Raw genomic sequence first — 18,586 nt, 5'->3', positions numbered from 1 at the left:
TAGTGACTCAAAAGTTAGCAGCTCCTAAGTGTTAGTCACTCCAAATATCACTTTGCACTCACTCAGGCTTGAAAGATTTTTTTGTTAACTGGTTACATTTTATGTAGCTGTGAAAATTTATTGTTAATATTTTATGGTATATATATAAAGTATAACACTTGGAGATCCATATGAATTATCCTTCTGGTATGGATTTCCTGCTGTTCAGTGCAGACTAGGAAAGTACTAGGTTTCACTCTTAACCATCACTGTAAGAAAACTTTCTTAAATGTCTCAGCATGTGAAGAATTAAACCTTAGCTGAATCTCCAGATACTGAAAGGTACACAAATGTAGTCTTAATTCAAATTCGTTTTTTATATGGCTAATATTTTTATTTTTCCTCCATTAATTTATCTTGTAATGTTGTGATTATCTGCTTAAAACATGGAAGTGTACAATTTTATTTTATTTTTTGCTTTTAGGTATGATGAATGGATAAAGGCAGACAAGATAGTGAGACCAGCTGATAAAAATGTACCAAAAATTAAGCATCGAAAGAAAATAAAGGTAGTTCCTCTCCCTTTTTCACCTTTGTTCCCCCTAGCTTTAGTTTAACATATAATCAAGTACTGATCCCCCTAAAAAGCAAAGCTTTTGATTGGCCCACAAATGCTTGACAATAAAAGTGACTTCCTAGCCTTTTAAAAAACTAGAACTTTTTTCATTAAGGGTTTTGGGTTGTTTATTTTTCATTTTCTGGTAGGAAGAGGAAGCTTCTCTTTCTTTCTTCCCTATGTCTTTTGTGAAATTTTTATATGTACTTAAAAAGACAAATAGGAAGTATCCCTTTTATCATCAATGGTGGGAGCCAACTCTTGGGCATGAAATTTACCATCTCCCTCTGCTGATTCTGGGGAGCAAATCTGTGACTAGTCTGTGTGATTGACTTTAATAATGGTATTTCATAGCATTTCTTTCAAAGTTAATTCTTCTAAAACTGCTGTTTGGCTTAGATAGTGGGATGCAAGGAAGCTCTCCTTTCCCTGCCCTTCCCCTCCCTCCTGCCCAAGCCTCTGGAACCTGAGTTGCTCTCTAGAATTCCCTGCCCATTCTGACAGAGCAGGTGTGGTAGCTGCAGCTGAGCCTGTCATCCTGCAGTGCGCTGCTCTGTTTGCTTTACGACTTGTTTTTGTTTTGATAAGTTCCTGTCTTCAGTGTCAATGGCTTGGCATGGGCCGTAGAAAGGTATTTGTAATCTTTCAAACAAGAGGAAAGCTTTCCTTTACTGGTTGAATGTTTAAGGTAACTGGAATCATTGCTTAACTGTAATTTGTTTTAAGATGTATGCTCAGATTAGAAGATTTTTTAATATTTTCTTTCACACAGAATAAAACTGACAAAGAGAAGGAAGAAAAGTATTCTCCTAAAAATTGTAAATTGCGACGTTTGTCAAAACCACCTTTTCACACCAGCACATCACCAGAGACTGGGTCCAAACTTGACAGCACTGAAGCCAAAAATGCTGAACAAACTCCAGTTAAATCAATAGAAATGACTTCTATCATTAATGGGCTACAAGGTATTGTACTTAAACTTCTTCTATTTCTGTAAATGGTCTTTAAACAGTAGTAAATGACAATGTAGAACAAGTGATGCAACTGTACATGGAGTCTATCTGGCTAATTACAATCTTTAGAAATAACCTTTGATCAAAAGCAACATTTGCGGTTTCTAAAAACAGTCGTAGATTCAGTAGATGTTAACAGTCTTCAGAATTGCATCCTTTGTTTTACCATCCTTTTTTTGTTTGATGCACAGCAAAGGTTTTTTACTGCCTATAATATTTCTAAATTTTTAATTTTTGATGTGTATAACTTTTAGGACCCAGAACTTTGTTTGGTTTGTTGAAAAACAGAATTAATAAAGCTAGGTTTCCTGTCTGTTGTGCTGACATTGTTTTCCCTTTCCCACACATTTACTGCAGCATTATAATACCTAGTTGCTTCTCTTTATGTTTAGTTTAGTGCATGGCTCTAGAAAAATAATACATATTATAGGTAGTTTGGGTAACCACCAATCTTTGTTAAAGTTGAGTGAATTTAATAATCTTTCAGGCTTATTTAAACTTGGGTGACATTGGCCACTGGGTTCCAGATTTTTAGGTAGTGTAGTAGTCAACATAATCTATTCAGCTTTGTTTCCTTAGGAAATAAGAAACAAAAAGCAATTAGCAGTGATGATAACTACACTATTAGTACTATAATTAATCTGTAATTACTGATTACAAAAGCAAGATTTGATATATACCCACTACCATTTTGGAAAGCTAAATGTTTTTCATATTATGTAATACATTTCCAGAAATGCTTTTAATTGTGCGCAATTCTTTCATCATTTAAGTCCACATATATTCGTGCTGCGATTTATGTTTTTTCCCTTTGTTAGTTGCAGGCTTTTATTTTTAAGTATGAACAGCTCTAACATTTTATTGTTTCTTTTACATCCAATTTTAGAGCTACTTGCTCAAAACTTTTTGCAGGTTTGATTGTTTTTTTGGTTTTTTTTTCCTGAACTGGAATGATTTATGCAGCTGTGTTCAACTTTCCTTTAAAGAGCACAGCAAAGTAAATAGGTTGAGAATAAAGGGGTTTGATCAGAGGGCTGGAGCACCTCCCCTGTGATGACAGGCTGAGAGAGTTGGGGTTGTTGAGCCTGCAGAAGAGAAGGCTCTGGGGAGCTCATAGCAGCCTTCCAGTATCTGAAGGGGGCCTACAGGAAAGCTGGGGAGGGGCTTTACAAGGGCTTGCAGCAATAGGATGAGGGAGAATGGTTTTAAGCTGGAAAAGGGTAGATTTAGATTAGGTATTAGGAATAAATTCTTGTCTGTGAGGACAGTGAGACACTGGAACAGGTTGCCCAGTGAAGTTGTGGATGTCCCCTCCCTGGACGTGTTCAAGGCCAGGTTGGATGGGGCTCTGAGCAACCTGGTCTAGTGGGAGGTGTCCATGGCAGAGAGTTGGAACTAGGTGATCTTTAAGGTCCCTTCCAACCTAAACGATTCTATGAGTCTGTGAAAACTCAATGGAGCTGATTTTTGCTTTTTTTTGTAAATGTGTTCTTGGCTTTTATTTCAAATGGCAACATACCACATATTATTGATTTATGCAGCTGTGTTCAACTTTCCTTTAAAGAGCACAGCAAAGTAAATAGGTTGAGAATAAAGGGGTTTGATCAGAGGGCTGGAGCACCTCCCCTGTGATGACAGGCTGAGAGAGTTGGGGTTGTTGAGCCTGCAGAAGAGAAGGCTCTGGGGAGCTCATAGCAGCCTTCCAGTATCTGAAGGGGGCCTACAGGAAAGCTGGGGAGGGGCTTTACAAGGGCTTGCAGCAATAGGATGAGGGAGAATGGTTTTAAGCTGGAAAAGGGTAGATTTAGATTAGGTATTAGGAATAAATTCTTGTCTGTGAGGACAGTGAGACACTGGAACAGGTTGCCCAGTGAAGTTGTGGATGTCCCCTCCCTGGACGTGTTCAAGGCCAGGTTGGATGGGGCTCTGAGCAACCTGGTCTAGTGGGAGGTGTCCATGGCAGAGAGTTGGAACTAGGTGATCTTTAAGGTCCCTTCCAACCTAAACGATTCTATGAGTCTGTGAAAACTCAATGGAGCTGATTTTTGCTTTTTTTTGTAAATGTGTTCTTGGCTTTTATTTCAAATGGCAACATACCACATATTATAAAAAGGTCTGGAAAAAAGTGTTAGAAGTCTCCTTTAAGTGATAGAGTTCTTGGAACTTTAGTCCAACATATTTACTGTAAATTATACTCTTAAGACTCAATCTGAAGGTAAGTTTCACACAAACCTTTCAGTGTACTTTGCTTTTTTCTAATTTAACATTTAAGATCCTGCCTATCTTAAAACAAATAGATGAAGGAAAACATCTGAGACAACATTCCTCAAGGTGTCTTGTCCTGTACACCCTCTCATTTCTGTTAGTGTGTTCTCTAAGTTTGCTTTTCAATGAACCTTTTAAAAAAAATCAAGTCAGCTTTGATAATTTCAGTGAACTCTGTTGACAGTGTTGTTTTTCTTGTCTGTCATTAATTAAATTTTCATCTTTATCATCTTTAAAGAGGTGGTGAGCTTTAGTGAGGAACTGAGGATGAGAACTGGGAAAAAGGATGAGAAGAGTTAAAATAGCTATGCAAACACCAATGGATTAGTTACAAATCAAGGAGTAACCCATGTTTCTGAGCCAGTTCTTATTGTTTCTCCTTGTATTAATACCTTGTCATTGAATAGGCTGGTTGTTGATTTCTTCTCCATCATATGTGTTGTTCTTGTCTCAGTTTCTTTATTCCTGACCCTGAATTTTCTTACTGTTGTTCTACACTTTCATTGTTCATATGTTTCTCCAGCTATTGCTTTCACTTTTTCCAGGCTGGTTGTCAGGTTAAACCAATCAGAGACTATCCAGTTAGATAGTATTCAGTGTCTTTGTTCTGTCCTTCTAGACTGGTTTCTCTAGGGAAAATGCTGGATCTGTTCTGATCTTTGGAAAAAAACAGATAATGGTCATATTTGCAACCCATAAGAAAATACATAGTGTTTTTATGTTAAGCACATCTTTCAATTTCTGTTTTGATTAATTATGCAGAATCTTGTGATTTACAGATTGATGCACTCTATGCTTTCTCCACCTCTTCAGAAATTCCTGGAGTTGTACTGTATAATACAGAATTTTCCTAGTTCCTAATCTAGCTATTATACCTTCTAATAGAAAAGAAAATAAATTTTTGAAGTCTTCAGGAGGTACCATTTAAAATCTATACTACTAAAGATCCCTGTAGCATATGTTCATATGTGTAAAATTTTCTTTAGGTGTTGTGTTTTTTTTTAAGAATTCTTCATAACCAGAATCAAGACTTTTTCTTGTTTTTGTTTTGTTTTTAATTTGTTTTTATTAGCTTCTGAAACTTCTGATGATAGTGAGCAAGAAGATGACCAAAGTGCCCCAAATGTACATGCTGATGGCAAAGAGGAATCTCAACGTGAAGCTGTAAGCAAAGACAAGAGCGAACTCTGTCTAAAAGAAGAACAGAGCAGTTCATCCCTCACAGAAGAAAGTAAAGCTCTGACAGATGTAGGAATGCCTAAGTTGGGATCCAAGTCTCCTGAAAGGTTGCGAAAAGAGATGGAAGAGTTGACTGAAGATACTGACTCTGAGGGAGAAGACGAAGCCACAAAGAAGAGAAAGGATGTGAAAAAGGAAGTAATGGATAAAACAGCAAAACCACAGGTAAAACGTGGCAAACGAAGATATGGTGTTGCAGAGGAATCTTTAAAGACTGTGTCACCTAATAGAAAGGATGAGAAGCCAAAAAACAAAGACTCCCTTAGTTTAGAAAACAGCAGTAACAGCTCCTCAGATGAAGATGAGGAAGACAAATCTAAACTGAAAATCACTCCAACTAAAAAGTACAATGGACTAGAGGAGAAAAGGAAGTCCTTACGGACCAGTACTTTCTACTCAGGATTTTCTGAAGTGGGAGAGAAAAGAATAAAACTTCTAAATAACTCTGATGAAAGACTTCAGAACACCAGAGCAAAGGACCGAAAAGATGTCTGGTCCAGTATCCAGGGACAATGGCCGAAGAAAACTCTGAAGGAACTGTTCTCAGACTCTGACACTGAAGCTGCTGCCTCCCCTCCACATGCTGCACCCGAGGATGCTGTAGCAGAGGAGCAGCTTCAGACTCTTGCAGAAGAAGACATTTCTTTGCCTAGCTCTGAACTTGAAAAACCTTGTCCAGCTAGTGTGGATGTTAAACCTGTTGAGGAGAAACCAGCTGAAGTGGGTGACAAGAAAGTTGAATTTCCAAGCAGTGGCAGTAATTCAGTGCTAAATACCCCTCCTACGACTCCAGAATCGCCTTCGTCTGTAACTGTAACGGAATCCAGCAGACATCAGTCCAGTGTCACTGTCTCTGAGATGTTGCCACCAAATCAAGAAGAGATACGAAGCATTAAAAGCGAAACAGATAGCACAATAGAGGTGGACAGTGTTGCAGGGGAGCTGCAAGATCTCCAGTCTGAGGGAAATATTTCTCCAACAGGTTTTGATGCCAGTGTCAGCTCGAGTAGTAGTAATCAACCAGAGCCAGAGCACGCTGAAAAAGGTAAAAGAAAGGGTAAACAGAGCTGTCTTCAACCTAACCAGCTTTCATTTTAGCATTGCTTATATATTTTCATTCTGTTATGGTTACACTGCTGGCAAGTTAGTTTCTTGGAGGAAGTAGTAGCCTGCTGTCTACTTCAAATGTGTGGAAATGGTATAATAATCTAGTGAAAAAAATGCAATCTGCCAGGAAGCTTTTTGGCCTTTCATTAGGAATTGTGATGGTTTTGATAAGGAATAAAGTAGGTAAGAATAAAGTTTATACCAGATGTGGCAAGAAGAGGCCAGAGCAAATTGTAATACATTCTATAAGGAATTTTTATTGTAGCAAGATGGATACATTTTGAGTACCTTGCTTGCAAGGTGAAGATACTGTTTCTTACAGAAAATTTTTATTTTCTGTAGCTGTTTTTCTGGGAGGAGAAAGTGCCACATACTGCTTACCATTTCAAACTTACATCTAATTTAATTATTGTTTTTTAAAAATACAAGTCAAGCTGATAACAAAGATTTACCTCATTAGCTATGTTTCACTTCGAGATGTTATTTTGCAGATTGAAGTTCTATCCTGAGACCACTAGAGAATAGGAGATAATAAACACTGCCAACACCTTGTGCTTGTGATGTCAATGTAATGCTGCCTGCTTTTTAACTGTTTGCAAGGCTGGATCCAAAAGATTTTTTGTGAAAGTCACTGGCTCTTTCACAGTTTCATCAAAAGTACAGCTACTCTCACTGTGTTTGAAATGCTTAAAAATTACTGATACAAAGAGAAAAATACATATCTAGATATAATCCTGAGATGACAGAAGTGGTTTCTTCATCTCAACACATTTCAGTCAATGATGAACTGAATTTTCTCAAAATACCCTTAAGGTATGTTACCTTAATAATTCTGTTTGAATTCTTATTCTGAAAGAATGCAACAAAATGTGTTTCCTTAAAGGAGGAGTCTGGAAGAAGCTGAATGTGTATTCCTTAATAAATATGCCTATGTTGCTTTGGTAATTATAGATGTGTAGTTTTAGAACTTAGCTTGTTTAATTTTTAAAGAAAAGGAAATAATTGCTACATGAAAAATGTTTTATGATATTGCATAATATTACTTTTACATGCGTTAGACTTTACCTTCCTCTCTGATTTTGTCAGCATATTGTCTGATTTAGAAAATTTGGTTTCTTAATTTAAATGGTTCTGTTACAGGAGTAATTTTTAATCTGTAAGTCAGGTGGTTGTGGAACAGCATTTGAAAAACTCCTGAAGTTTTCTTTTCTAACAGTTTTACTAGAATTCTTTTCTTTTCCTTTTCTACTTTTTCCCCTTATATTTGCGAATAGAATTTTTCCTTGTTTTTTTTGTTGTTTGTTTGCTTGCCTTTTTTTGTTGCTTTTTAAACATTATCTAATATTTTTAAAATACTTTCCAATTAATGTGATTACTAATCAAAAGTGTTAGTTTCAGTTTTTCTTACAGTTTCCAAGTGCAACAGGCTTTTCTGAAGATTTTTCAGTTCCAGCAGTTCTTGATAAGTTTTTCAAATCAATGTATTCTTATATGATTTACAGCATTAAAAAAATAAGAATCCATTTGGTTCAAGAGAAATTCTGCTGATGCGTATGGGAAAGTTACTTGCAGTCATCTCACATGTGCACTTTAACCAACAAACTGCCTTCCCTCTTCCTTCGTCTCCTCCAAGTAGAAAGCTGAGCCATATTAAGGATAGGCAGGAAGAGTTGCATTGTTGTCTACAAACTAAGCTCTGAAGTGGGTTTTTTTTTTTGAGACTTTGAAAAAAGCACATAGAAGTGCAAGGTTTGTTTAATTTATGTTTCTTTCTTCCCTCCCTCCCCCCTATTTATAGTCTGTACAGGCCAAAAAAGACTTAAAGATGCTCAGGGAGGAGGCAGCTCCTCAAAAAAGCAGAAAAGAAGCCACAAAACATCTGTGAACAACAAAAAGAAGAGTAAAACTAGTAAGTACAGCAGCTCAACGTGAAATGAAATGTGTGAAAATACTTGTGATTTGTTTGAACAATTGTAGGAGGTTAAGTCACTTTTTAAATGAAGAAACTACTCTTGCAGAATGCCAGATTATTTAAAAATGTCTGGTGTTACTACTAGGCCTATTTCTAAGAGGTCCTTAAAATTACGTAATTTGGGAAGACTGAGAAAGCAATTATTTCACACTTGGCAGAACTACAACAGAAACCTCTATAGCAAGATGGCTGCATGTTTTAGAGGGGACCTGTAGGAAACTATACTGTATTTTCTGCATGATGAGTTTTTAGAGGTTAATAAATCTTCCAATAGCAAATACGAAAATAATTCCCAAAAATATAGGCTCTATTTTCTTCTCATATCAGCTGTTATATCTTCAGTAAATAATGCAGCTTTTGCAGCTTTTTTATAGTTGTAGAAGCTAATTGGAATAGAAACCACAGCACTATGGAAGAGAAGCGTAATAAAGCAGAAGTGTATTAGAGGGACATATGCACATGTGTTCAGAAGACAGCAAGATAAATTACTGCCTCATCTCACTGCTAAAAAAAAATACCAGGGAACAGTCAGCTGGAGAGTGAAGCCAGGAGGATAGCTGTCATTTTAGCACAGAAATCTTAATATAAAAAAAGGTGACATAAGGCTAAGAAAAAGGCTAATTTTTTACTGTCATGTCTGCTACACATCTTAGGAGTACAGTGAAAAGCTTGCCTGTAATTAGTACTTCTAGAACAGGATAGAGATTTGTATATATATAGGATGCTGTATTATAAAGTAATATTAAAAAATTATAAACGAGAGAGGATGTAACAATCAGTCTTGATAACTGTTTTAGAAGAAGTATAGCCCCATACAGAGCGGAAATGCAGGGATCATTTTTGCATCTGCCTTCACATGGACTTCCTCTTCACTGTATTTTCTAATGTAGGCAGTTTATGTATGGTTCTAATGCAACAAGTGCAGTGCTGTCTTGAATCTTTAGAGAGCAGAGTGCATCTTTCCTGTGTAGACCTTAATCAGCAGGACTGTGTTCAAGACTCTCAAGAAGTGTGTCCCTACTCCACTCCCTTATGTTCCTGCACACAAACTTTCAGCAATTCAGGATTGATTGTGGAGCCACAGTCTGTTATTTTTATCCACCCGCTTAGCTCTGATTGGTTCATAGAATAATTGAATCATAGAATGGTTTGGGTTGGAAGGGGCCATAAAGATCATTTTAATTCCCAGCCCCCTGCCGTGGGTAGGGACACCTCCCACTAGACCAGGTTGCTCAGAGCCTAACCTGACCTGGCCTTGAACACTTCTAGGGATGGGGCTTCCACAGCTTCACTGGACAGCCTGTTCCAGTGTCTCACCACCCTCACACTCAAGAAATTTCTGCCTTATGTCTAACCTACATCTCCCCTCTTCCAGTTTTAATCCATTACCTCTTGTCCTCTTACCACAAGCCCTGGTAAAAAGTCCCTCCCCAGCTTTCCTGTAGACCTGTGCAGGTACTGGAAGGCTGCTTTAAGGTTCCCTTCTCTTCTCCAGGCTAAACAGCCCAGTCTTTCTCAGTCCCAACTTCTTCTCAGCCTGTTCCCACAGGTGCACATAATACCTGCACAGCAACTAACTGAGCTGTGTTTCCAGTACAATGTTTCCTTTTCAGAGCATGCTAGAATTAAGAGTGGCCTCCTTATATGCCTGTTTTGTGGGCCTGTCTTTCAAGCACTAGTGATACAAAGAGCTGTGTGCCAAGATTCTGTACTAGGATGCTTTACATAATTTTAGAGTTTGGATTTTGGTTAAATAAACTCCTGCTATATGTAAATCAGCACAGGGATAGCTTCTGATAAATTTTGTTTTGGGCAGGAAGGTTGCTTTGTTTTGTAACAATAGATATTCTTGTTTCTTCAGCAAACAGCAGTGATAGTGAAGAACTATCTGCTGGTGAAAGTCTGTCCAAATCTCAGTCAGCAAAATCGGTTTCTACTGGCATGAAATCTCATCAAACCAAATCACCTGCAAGAATTCAGTCTCCAGGAAAATGTGGGAAAAATGGAGAGAAGGAGTCTGATCTCAAAGAACAGAATAATCGTTTGCCCAAAGTTTATAAATGGAGTTTTCAAATGTGTAAGTATTTTCTTCAACACATGCCTGGTGTGGTCTTCTGGTATAGTATAAGCCTTTTTGAATTTTGGTTATCCCCAGATTGCCTAATTTTGTGATAAATTCTGATTTAAAAATAAATAAATAGTTTTCCAATTGCAGCACAGGAAACTACTTATCACACTCTTCCAACAGGGCTCCTGCACTGACTTGCTGTGCAGATCTGTCATTCTGGCATGAATGCTATCCACTACATGTGTTTCTTGTGTTGATATTTTGTTGCTGTTTATTCTTCCTTCTCTAGTTATTGTTAAGATACTTACACAATTGATTTATAACTTTTTTTCTGAACTGGGACATGTTTACTATTTCTACTAGAAAGAACTTTCAGTGTATTTGTGTCAGTTGGCTACTGGCACACATACACCTAGAGGGTGGTAGCAATGTTGAAAGGATCTTGCATTTGCCTATCTGGGAAGCAGCTTAGTGGCTTATTAATGCTTCAATATTAATGCAGCTTCTTAATTGCCTCTGTGTGTGTGTTCATGCTATTGCAGCATTATTTGTAGTGAGAAGAAAAGTGAAGCAAGATAAAATACTAAATGATTGAAGCCTTATTCCTCAATATAACAATAAACAAACATTTGAAAACATGTGTTTTATTTTAAATTTACTTTTTTAAACCCTCTTTCTTACAGCATTTGGGTATTTAATTTTCTAGTCAGCATTAAGTTGTCCTTAGTACTGACCATGGATGTACAGCATTGTATGAGTTACTTTGCTTTTAAAGGTCAAATTGAAACTGTGTGGTGTGACTAATTTTAAATTACATCTTCAAGTAATCTGTAGTATCTTATTCAGTATTCATAGATGACCTTAGCTTTATGTCCAGTTTCTGAAGTTCGTGGAGTTTTATTATGCTCTGCATTTTCCTGTGCTCTGTTCCAGACTATGAAGGCTGCTGTTCCTCACCTAGACTGGGAATAGGAAAGAGCTGGCACAGCACACTGTGCAGAGACATCTCCTGAATTATGTTTTTTTTTGCCAGCAGCGTCTTTCATGCTCAGGGGATTCTCCACTTAGCCAGCTGTTTCTGCGATGACAGAATTTGGCGCTGCATTTTTTTTCCTTTCCAGCCCTGAATCTTGTTATTACTGTAAAAGTATTTTTCTCCTAGTACTTTGTCACAGTCAGGTTACATTCTGCTGCTCTTCAGGACTGCATAATGTAATAGGTCTTTGTTAATAGTTGCTTCCTAGCCTGGTGTGATTCATTGGGGCAGATTTCCTGTGCAACACATCTAAAGAGCATTTGGTCCTCCCTTTTTTTCTACCTTGATGATGTTGCATATGAAGTTAGCTTGGCAGAAATTTTACTTCAAAGAGCTATTGAACACATTTCCTGCTGTTGCAGAGGTCTGCGACACTTGCAGTGTCCTGAGTTTTCCTCATCTTACCAAAGCCTAATAGAGTTGTGGCTTTTAGTCCTTTTGTACTGTCTTCATTATAAGTTGATGAAGTGCATTCTGTCCCCCACAGTATTTTAAATGATTCTTAAATGTCTTTTGATTGGCGTGTGGCCACTGGCATGTGACTCATCTGTGGCTGAAAGGGACTGAACTGAGATAGTTCCCCCTGCCTGTGCCTCCCACAGCTGCTTGCCAAGCTGTGGGGAGCTCCCAGGTGGAAACAGCCAGAGGGGCAGCTCCTGTGCTGGCTGTGTCCAGCCTGGCCCTTCTGCCTTGTCCCTAATGAAGGGGTATGACCTTATTTGACCTTCTTCACCTCTCCTCACCCTTCCTTCCTTGCCCTTAGACATTAGGAAGAAATTCTTTACCATGAAGGTGCTGAGATGCTGGAACTGGTTCCCAGAGAAGTAGCAGAAGCCCCATCCCTGGAAGTGTTCAAGGCCAGGTTGGATGGGGCTCTGAGGAACCTGGTCTAGTGGGAGGTGTCCCTGCAAATTCAGGGGTGTATCTGCATTTAGATGATCTTTGTGGTCCCTTGCAACCCAAACCATTCTATGATTCTACACATCCCTGTGTGCAGTGCCAGCACAGAGGTCCTTTGTAGTTATATACCTTATGGCCCATACGTCATGGACTGTTAGAACCACCTCACAGCTATTCATATTCCTGTTGTAACCTGTTAGTTTTGTATCAGCCAAGACAAGTCTGGCAGAACTGACCTTTTAGGTGTATTAGGCTCTAGAAAGGGCTCAAAGCTAGTTTTGACTCCTATGTTTTCACTAGCTTTCTTATTTTTTTTCTTCTTCCTCCCTTGGGGTGGGGAACACACGCATTTTTCTTCCTCTCCCACTTTTTAAAAAAAGGGAGTTGTATCTATGGTAGTAACTGTTAGAAAATAATAAAAAATTAAGAAATGTTGTGATAATGTAAGAGTATATGGTGCTGCTGTGTTTCTTGGCTATGCTGTCTGCTTCCTCAAAGTACATCACTAAGATTTGAGAACTTCCTATGTCACTGAAATTCAGAAGTTTTTGGAAATGCTGCAATACAATAATTAACACAATTTGTTTAACTTACAGCTGACTTGGAAAATCTGACTAGCGCCGAGCGCATAACAGTTCTCCAAGAAAAACTGCAGGAAATCAGGAAACATTACCTGTCCTTGAAATCTGAGGTAGCTTCCATTGACCGAAGAAGAAAGCGCTTAAAGAAAAAAGAGCGAGAAAGTATGTGCTTGGAACTAAGTTGTACTTCTAGAAGGCTAAATTGCATGTTGTGTTATTAAGGCATTAACAAGAATTGGATAATTAGTAAGGAGATGTGTGTGCCATTAGAAGTGATGTTTTGTTTGTTTGGTTTAAAACATGGTATATACCATTATTTTATGATCTGTAGAAGGAATTGTTGAGATATCCAGAGAGTAGGTAAGGGGAAAAACATAGAAGAGGCTTGCAATCTAGTTAATTCTGTTTAGGCAGAACTACTTTATACAGAAAAATAAACTTTTATGCAAATGAACAAAATATCTAAGGTTATTAATAACTTAAAACTTTTCTTCAAGTTACACAATAACTTGCTATAGTATAGCTTATGTGTCAGTGCTTTCCCCTTAGGGTGATTATTTTATTAATTTAAGGAAGACCATACATTAAGTCTTCAATTTCACTGAAGCTGCTTTACCTAGTGCTGTAGGGAATGTTGTAGCGTGCCTGCTTCTAGCAGCATTGAAAGTATTATTTTCTCCATGTCTTGTTTATGTGCACATTTAAGAGTTCACTGAGTGTAAGAAAAAGACTGAAATGCCACATCTAGTAAGACTTTATAGCTGAACCAGGGCTGCAAGAAGCAATGCCATGCTCTCTTACACGAGGCCAAAGCTGTCTCTCAGTATTTCTCAGAAAAACTAGGGAATGGAGTCTTTTTTCTTTCTGATCACTAGGCATTAGTTGCTGGAGTCAGTATATATCAAAGCTTATTGTTTAATGGGAAAACATTTTTATTGCTTAGTTTGTACATTTTTATAACCTGTGTTTTCCTCCTCCTGTGCAGGTGCTGCTACTACATCATCTTCCTCCTCATCACCTTCCTCTAGTTCCATTACAGCTGCAGTTATGTTAACTTTAGCAGAACCATCTATGTCAAGTTCGTCACAGAATGGAATGTCAGTTGAGTGCAGGTGACAGCAGGACTTGCCAAAGCACTTTGCACTTAATGGCTGCTGAGGGCCACTCTTTCTTTTTGTTTTTGTTTTTGTTTTGTTTGTTTTTTTTATACTGCACAGTGGCACAAAATTCAGACAAGCACTATTTTGTATTTAAAGTTGTTTCTTGACAAGCTAACTTTGCACTTAAGTGCACTTTTATGAAGAAAAAGTACAACAAACTGCTTTTCCTCAAGCAATAATTGTTTCCAACTTGTCTGGGAATTGTAAGTCCAGTGACTTGAAGGCCTTCCACTGTGGCAAATGGAGGCTGTTCACTGCCTGTAGAGACAGTACAATAAGCATATAGTTTTTGGGTTGATCTAAACAAATGTGGTAAGGCTTACTGTATTCCCTGGTATTTTGTTAAAGCTGGAACATTTGATATTTTTCCATTTATTTATGACAAATATTGAACCTATTTTCATTTGTACAAGCTAATTGTTTTTTAACTGCTAAGTCACCTTATAGTGGCTTTAATTGTATACGTCAAGCACATGTATTCAATTCAAAACCTGCAGTTAGTGGGATGTTTGACACCAGTCCTGATAACCAAATACAAGAATTCCTTAAAAAAAAAACACAACAAAAACTGACTAATGTTTACAGGTTTGAATTAGGCTTAAATAGGTTACTCTGGGTTTTAAGAACCCGTTAATTGGAATGAAAACTACTGTACTTTGCCATTTTTCTATAAAACAGTATTTTTTTTTAATTTTGATAAAATACCTTATGAAAAAGAAAGAAAATGGCTAACAAACTGTATTAAATCTTAATGTATAAAGATTGTATTTAGCCAGTTTAAAGTGTATATTTATTCATAATGGATTATAACAGTTATATTTTTGTGTTTTCTTGTAAATGTTTCTTTTCCCTTAAAGCAACAAATATTTCATTTGTAATGCTTATTTTATTACAAGCTTCAAGGAGAGGACTTCAAGACAGAGTAAGGTGTGAGGTTACAATTTGTGATTGCTGATATGAACACTGCCACAAAAGGGTAGTTGTTTTTAAAATAAATAGCTAGCTGAGTGGTAGACATTTAATTTTTTAAATGCCTTGTACAAATTCCAAACCCAACTTCAAAACTGTTTTCACTTGTATTGATTTTAAGTTCTATGGATCCCAAGCTCTCTCCTGTTAATTATATACCTTTGTAAGACATTTGTATATTGCGGAAGTGTTCATTGAAGCTATTTAATACCTGGCACTGTTAATACACAGTACTTTATTGTACAGATTGTTTTACTGTTTTAATTGTAGTTCTGTGTACTTCTTTTGCCTGGGGAAATAGGGGCTGGCATGTTTTTCTTTGTTTTCTGGCAATACAACATGTAAGAATTCAAAGCATTTTGTTTGTAGATGCTAGAGTGTCAGAATCCTTTACATTTGACTTTTCTAAGAAAAGCATTTTCAGTCTTCGTAGTGTGTGCTTAAGGTTAACTGATTTTATTGAAAATGTTTTCAAAGTATTCAGAACTGTACAGGACTGTAAAAATTTGTTGACAAACATTGAAGGAAAAGCTTATAGAAAAAAGCTATAAAATATATATTAGGTTCTGCAGAAAATGGAGAATTATGTAATATATTGTACAAATGTAAGCAAAGGCCTCTGAAATAAAATGCCATAGTTTGTGAATCCCTGATTTTGTTTCTAACAGTTTAATTAAGCAACCATAGTGTGCGCTTACTAAAATTACATCAAGCTGCAGAATCAGTTTAGCAAATGATCTTTGATAAGGTATAATAGGCATATCAAGATAAGCTAGAACAGGTACATTGGCCTCATTTTCCTCTTGGTGATCAATTCCAATCATCCTCTTTTTCAGCAGAAAAGGCCCATTGAGATCATTAAGGCAGCGCCGGCTGAATAAAAGATGGATTTTGTATTCATGTTAATTCAGTTTAAAAAACGTAAAAGCAAGCTCCTGAAGAAGTCAGCAAGTATCTAATATTGACTGCCTCAAGTTCAGGTTCAGTGGAAATGAAACTAGAATAAAACTTCTAGTGTTACTGCTTACGTCATGTTTGGCTGTAGTTGAGTTGAGTAAAATACTGTTAACACCTGCAAAATGATAGATTACTGATGAGGCTGATAAATAACAAAGGATAATAAGCTTTGGAAGCATTGACTATGTAACTCATCTGAGACTGCCAGGAGTAATTTTAATAATTTCAGTGGGTCTCCCTGAAGGAATAGTATTTACATGTGTTTTAAATTTAGCAAAGTCAAGAGTCGTGAACGTTCAGTTCTGCCTGCCTTTCTCAGTAGACGTTACTGGTATTGATGTAACTGGGAACTACATCGGGGCAAGCAAGAGCAAATTCAGCTTGTCACTCAGTTCTTAATCAGCTCTCTGTTTTAGTGACAGCATTTTTGCTTTGATGTGACAATTGTTGACCCTTGTATTCTATGAGAGGATTTATTATACATGTATTCTGTGAGGGATCATCAGTCACCTCTCAACTCCCAAACTGATGTTTTGCATAAACAGGATTTTTGCTGTTCTTTCACACAGGGATTATTTTAGTTGTACTTTTCATGCAGTTCAATGACAAGTCAGAAATACATTCTGGTTGGTTTATATTGCACCTCTTCTGTCTGTAAATTGTACTCCCCAGGTTCATGTTACTTGTGTCTTAGTGGTTACAAAGGAAGGTACCTTTGGGAAACTGTTAGCCAAGCAGTTGTATCCCATGTTCCAGTGAATCAAATCTGGACTTCTTTTAAATTATGTATTCTGATGCAGCTTAACGTGGGTTGTGCTTACTGCTTGGCATGCACACTGTGTTTACGGCTGAGAAAGCTTCCCACTACCAGGGATTGGGCTGTGCCCAGTCCCTAGGACTCTCACTCTGGAGTGCCTGCTCTGACCATGACCTGAAAGGCAAAGAAAGACAAACCAGGCCTCCTTTATCCTTTTCACCTTGGTGGTGCAACAGAATCAGATTTGCATGACTCATGTTTGATAGTGTTGAGAATTGTAGAATGGTTTGGGTTGGAAGGGACCTTATAATAGCTGAGAGTGTAGACTGCATCTGCAGGGAGAAATCAGGCCTTGCTTGAAGGCTGCCTGTATTGCTTCCCACTCCTTTCCTTACAGTCACCATCAATGCTTGTACTTACTATGTAGTTTCCATCATGCTATGAAATTTGTGTGTCACCACAGAGCTCAAACTCACTTTCTGGCAGAGTTTCTGGAGACTGTGTGCCCTGTCTTGAGCCTCAGCAATTACAAGTCTCTGAAATAAGCCAGTTTAAGGCTTTTCCAGTGTAATTTTGATGCATTTTCAAGTTTCAGTCTGTTCTGCCCCACCTGTATAAACTACAGAATTGCTGGATCGTGTGTAGATAGATTTAAAAAGCCAGTACAAGTGGTGCAGCAGCCACCTGCCCGTTTTTTAAGAATTTGTTCCCTTGGGCTGACCCCATCAGTGAAGGTCCCTACCTTTCCTGGTGTCCAGGGGCCATACATGGGATACCTGGTGCATGTATCAAGATGAGTGCTTTACCTTTTTCTCCTGTACCTAGGAGACTTGTTTTGTCTTCAGTTGGTCAGTAGTGCCAACATAGCTGCTACCACTGGCAGTTCAAAAAATGCATAAAATGTATTTCCTTCAGCCTTTAAGTGGCTGGTAATTTTCTGTGTCTTTTGCAATTCTTACCACATCATCTGGCATTTAAAGTACGTTCTGGGCAGGCAGGTCTATGAGGAGATCCCAGTTAGGTGCCTAATTCCAGAGAGTTAGTAACAGATCAGACTTCAGCTGCACAGTGTCCTGGGTTAGAAAACAATCTGTATGAGAATTAACCTGACAAAAAACGGTCTTTTCCAGTTGGATCAGTTACCCAGTCCTATCCATTTAGCAGCAGCAGCAGCAAGATGATCCACAGCACTTGACTGGCTCATAGCGAAGTTGAGAAGAGGTACGACTGGTTCCTCCTTTCCCTGTCCCCCAGAGTACAGTCTTGGAATCCCTGAGAAGCACTGAGCTTCAGGGATCAGAAAAAGCCTTACAGGCTTTAAGAGCCTTCTGCGGATCCCAGGTTCAGAGGAAACTGCCAAGTGATGCTTTGGGATGCTCTCTGGTCTGTAAGCACCGTAAGACTGTCTAAGCAGTAACTGTTTAATTGCCTGTGGCTCTGTGCTCTTTCCTGGGGCCCAGTTGTGTTTATAACACACACTACGGCTGTTTCAGAGCAGTATTGATGGAAACGATTAATTGTCGGGTGCTCTCTACACCTCTCCTCCCTTTGCATTTTGTAACCTTCCAGCTTTGCCTCCACGGGAGCCACTGCCGAGGGGGCGGCACCAGCACCAGGAGAGAGAGCACTGCCTGCCTGGGGCCTGAGCCCGCCCGCCCGGGGTCTCGGGAAGGCTTTTCCAAGGACTAGTTCAGTCTTCCAGAGGACTTCTCGCTGTTTCCCACGTAGGCTGCGCTGCGGGACGGCGAGAACACCTCGCACAGGCGCTCCCTGGAGGGGCGGGTTGCGTGGTTGGTTGGTTGGTTGTGCTCAGCTTCGCGCTGGATGCGGGCGCGGCCCTCCCGCAGCACCGCGGGGCAGTCACTTCCAGCAGAGCCCGCTTGAGAGGCACCAGCGACCGCGGACCCGCAGGGGGAACCCGGTCCCCGGCCCCGCCCGTCGGAAGTGACGCGCCCGCCTTTCCCGGC

At 38.7% G+C, this 18,586-nt stretch overlaps 2 protein-coding genes across 2 annotated transcripts in view; both read left to right on the top strand.

Moving 5' to 3' along the window:
• Positions 1–463: 463 nt before the first annotated feature.
• On the top strand, positions 464–15,607 carry LOC104394911 (AT-rich interactive domain-containing protein 4B-like; the record flags this gene model as incomplete). The annotated part of the gene is made up of 7 exons (XM_010004559.1): positions 464–548; positions 1,368–1,560; positions 4,946–6,157; positions 8,018–8,128; positions 10,053–10,268; positions 12,792–12,938; positions 13,762–15,607. Coding segments are annotated over 7 exons (2,095 nt in total), but the record flags the coding sequence as incomplete, so codon positions are not given.
• A 1,779-nt stretch (positions 15,608–17,386) lies between these two features.
• RBM34 (RNA binding motif protein 34) overlaps positions 17,387–18,586 on the top strand; it is a 7,693-nt gene continuing 6,493 nt past the window's right edge. The window contains exon 1 of the mRNA XM_010004558.1: positions 17,387–17,404. Within this exon, the coding sequence (XP_010002860.1) occupies positions 17,387–17,404 (18 nt within the window). The remainder of the gene's footprint in view (positions 17,405–18,586) is intronic.

The sequence above is a fragment of the Chaetura pelagica genome, unplaced genomic scaffold (genome assembly GCF_000747805.2).
Source record: "Chaetura pelagica isolate M959 unplaced genomic scaffold, ChaPel_1.0 scaffold9, whole genome shotgun sequence".
Taxonomy (NCBI): domain Eukaryota; kingdom Metazoa; phylum Chordata; class Aves; order Apodiformes; family Apodidae; genus Chaetura; species Chaetura pelagica.
Note: the sequence above shows the minus strand (reverse complement) of the source record. Positions and strands in the feature narration are given on the sequence as shown.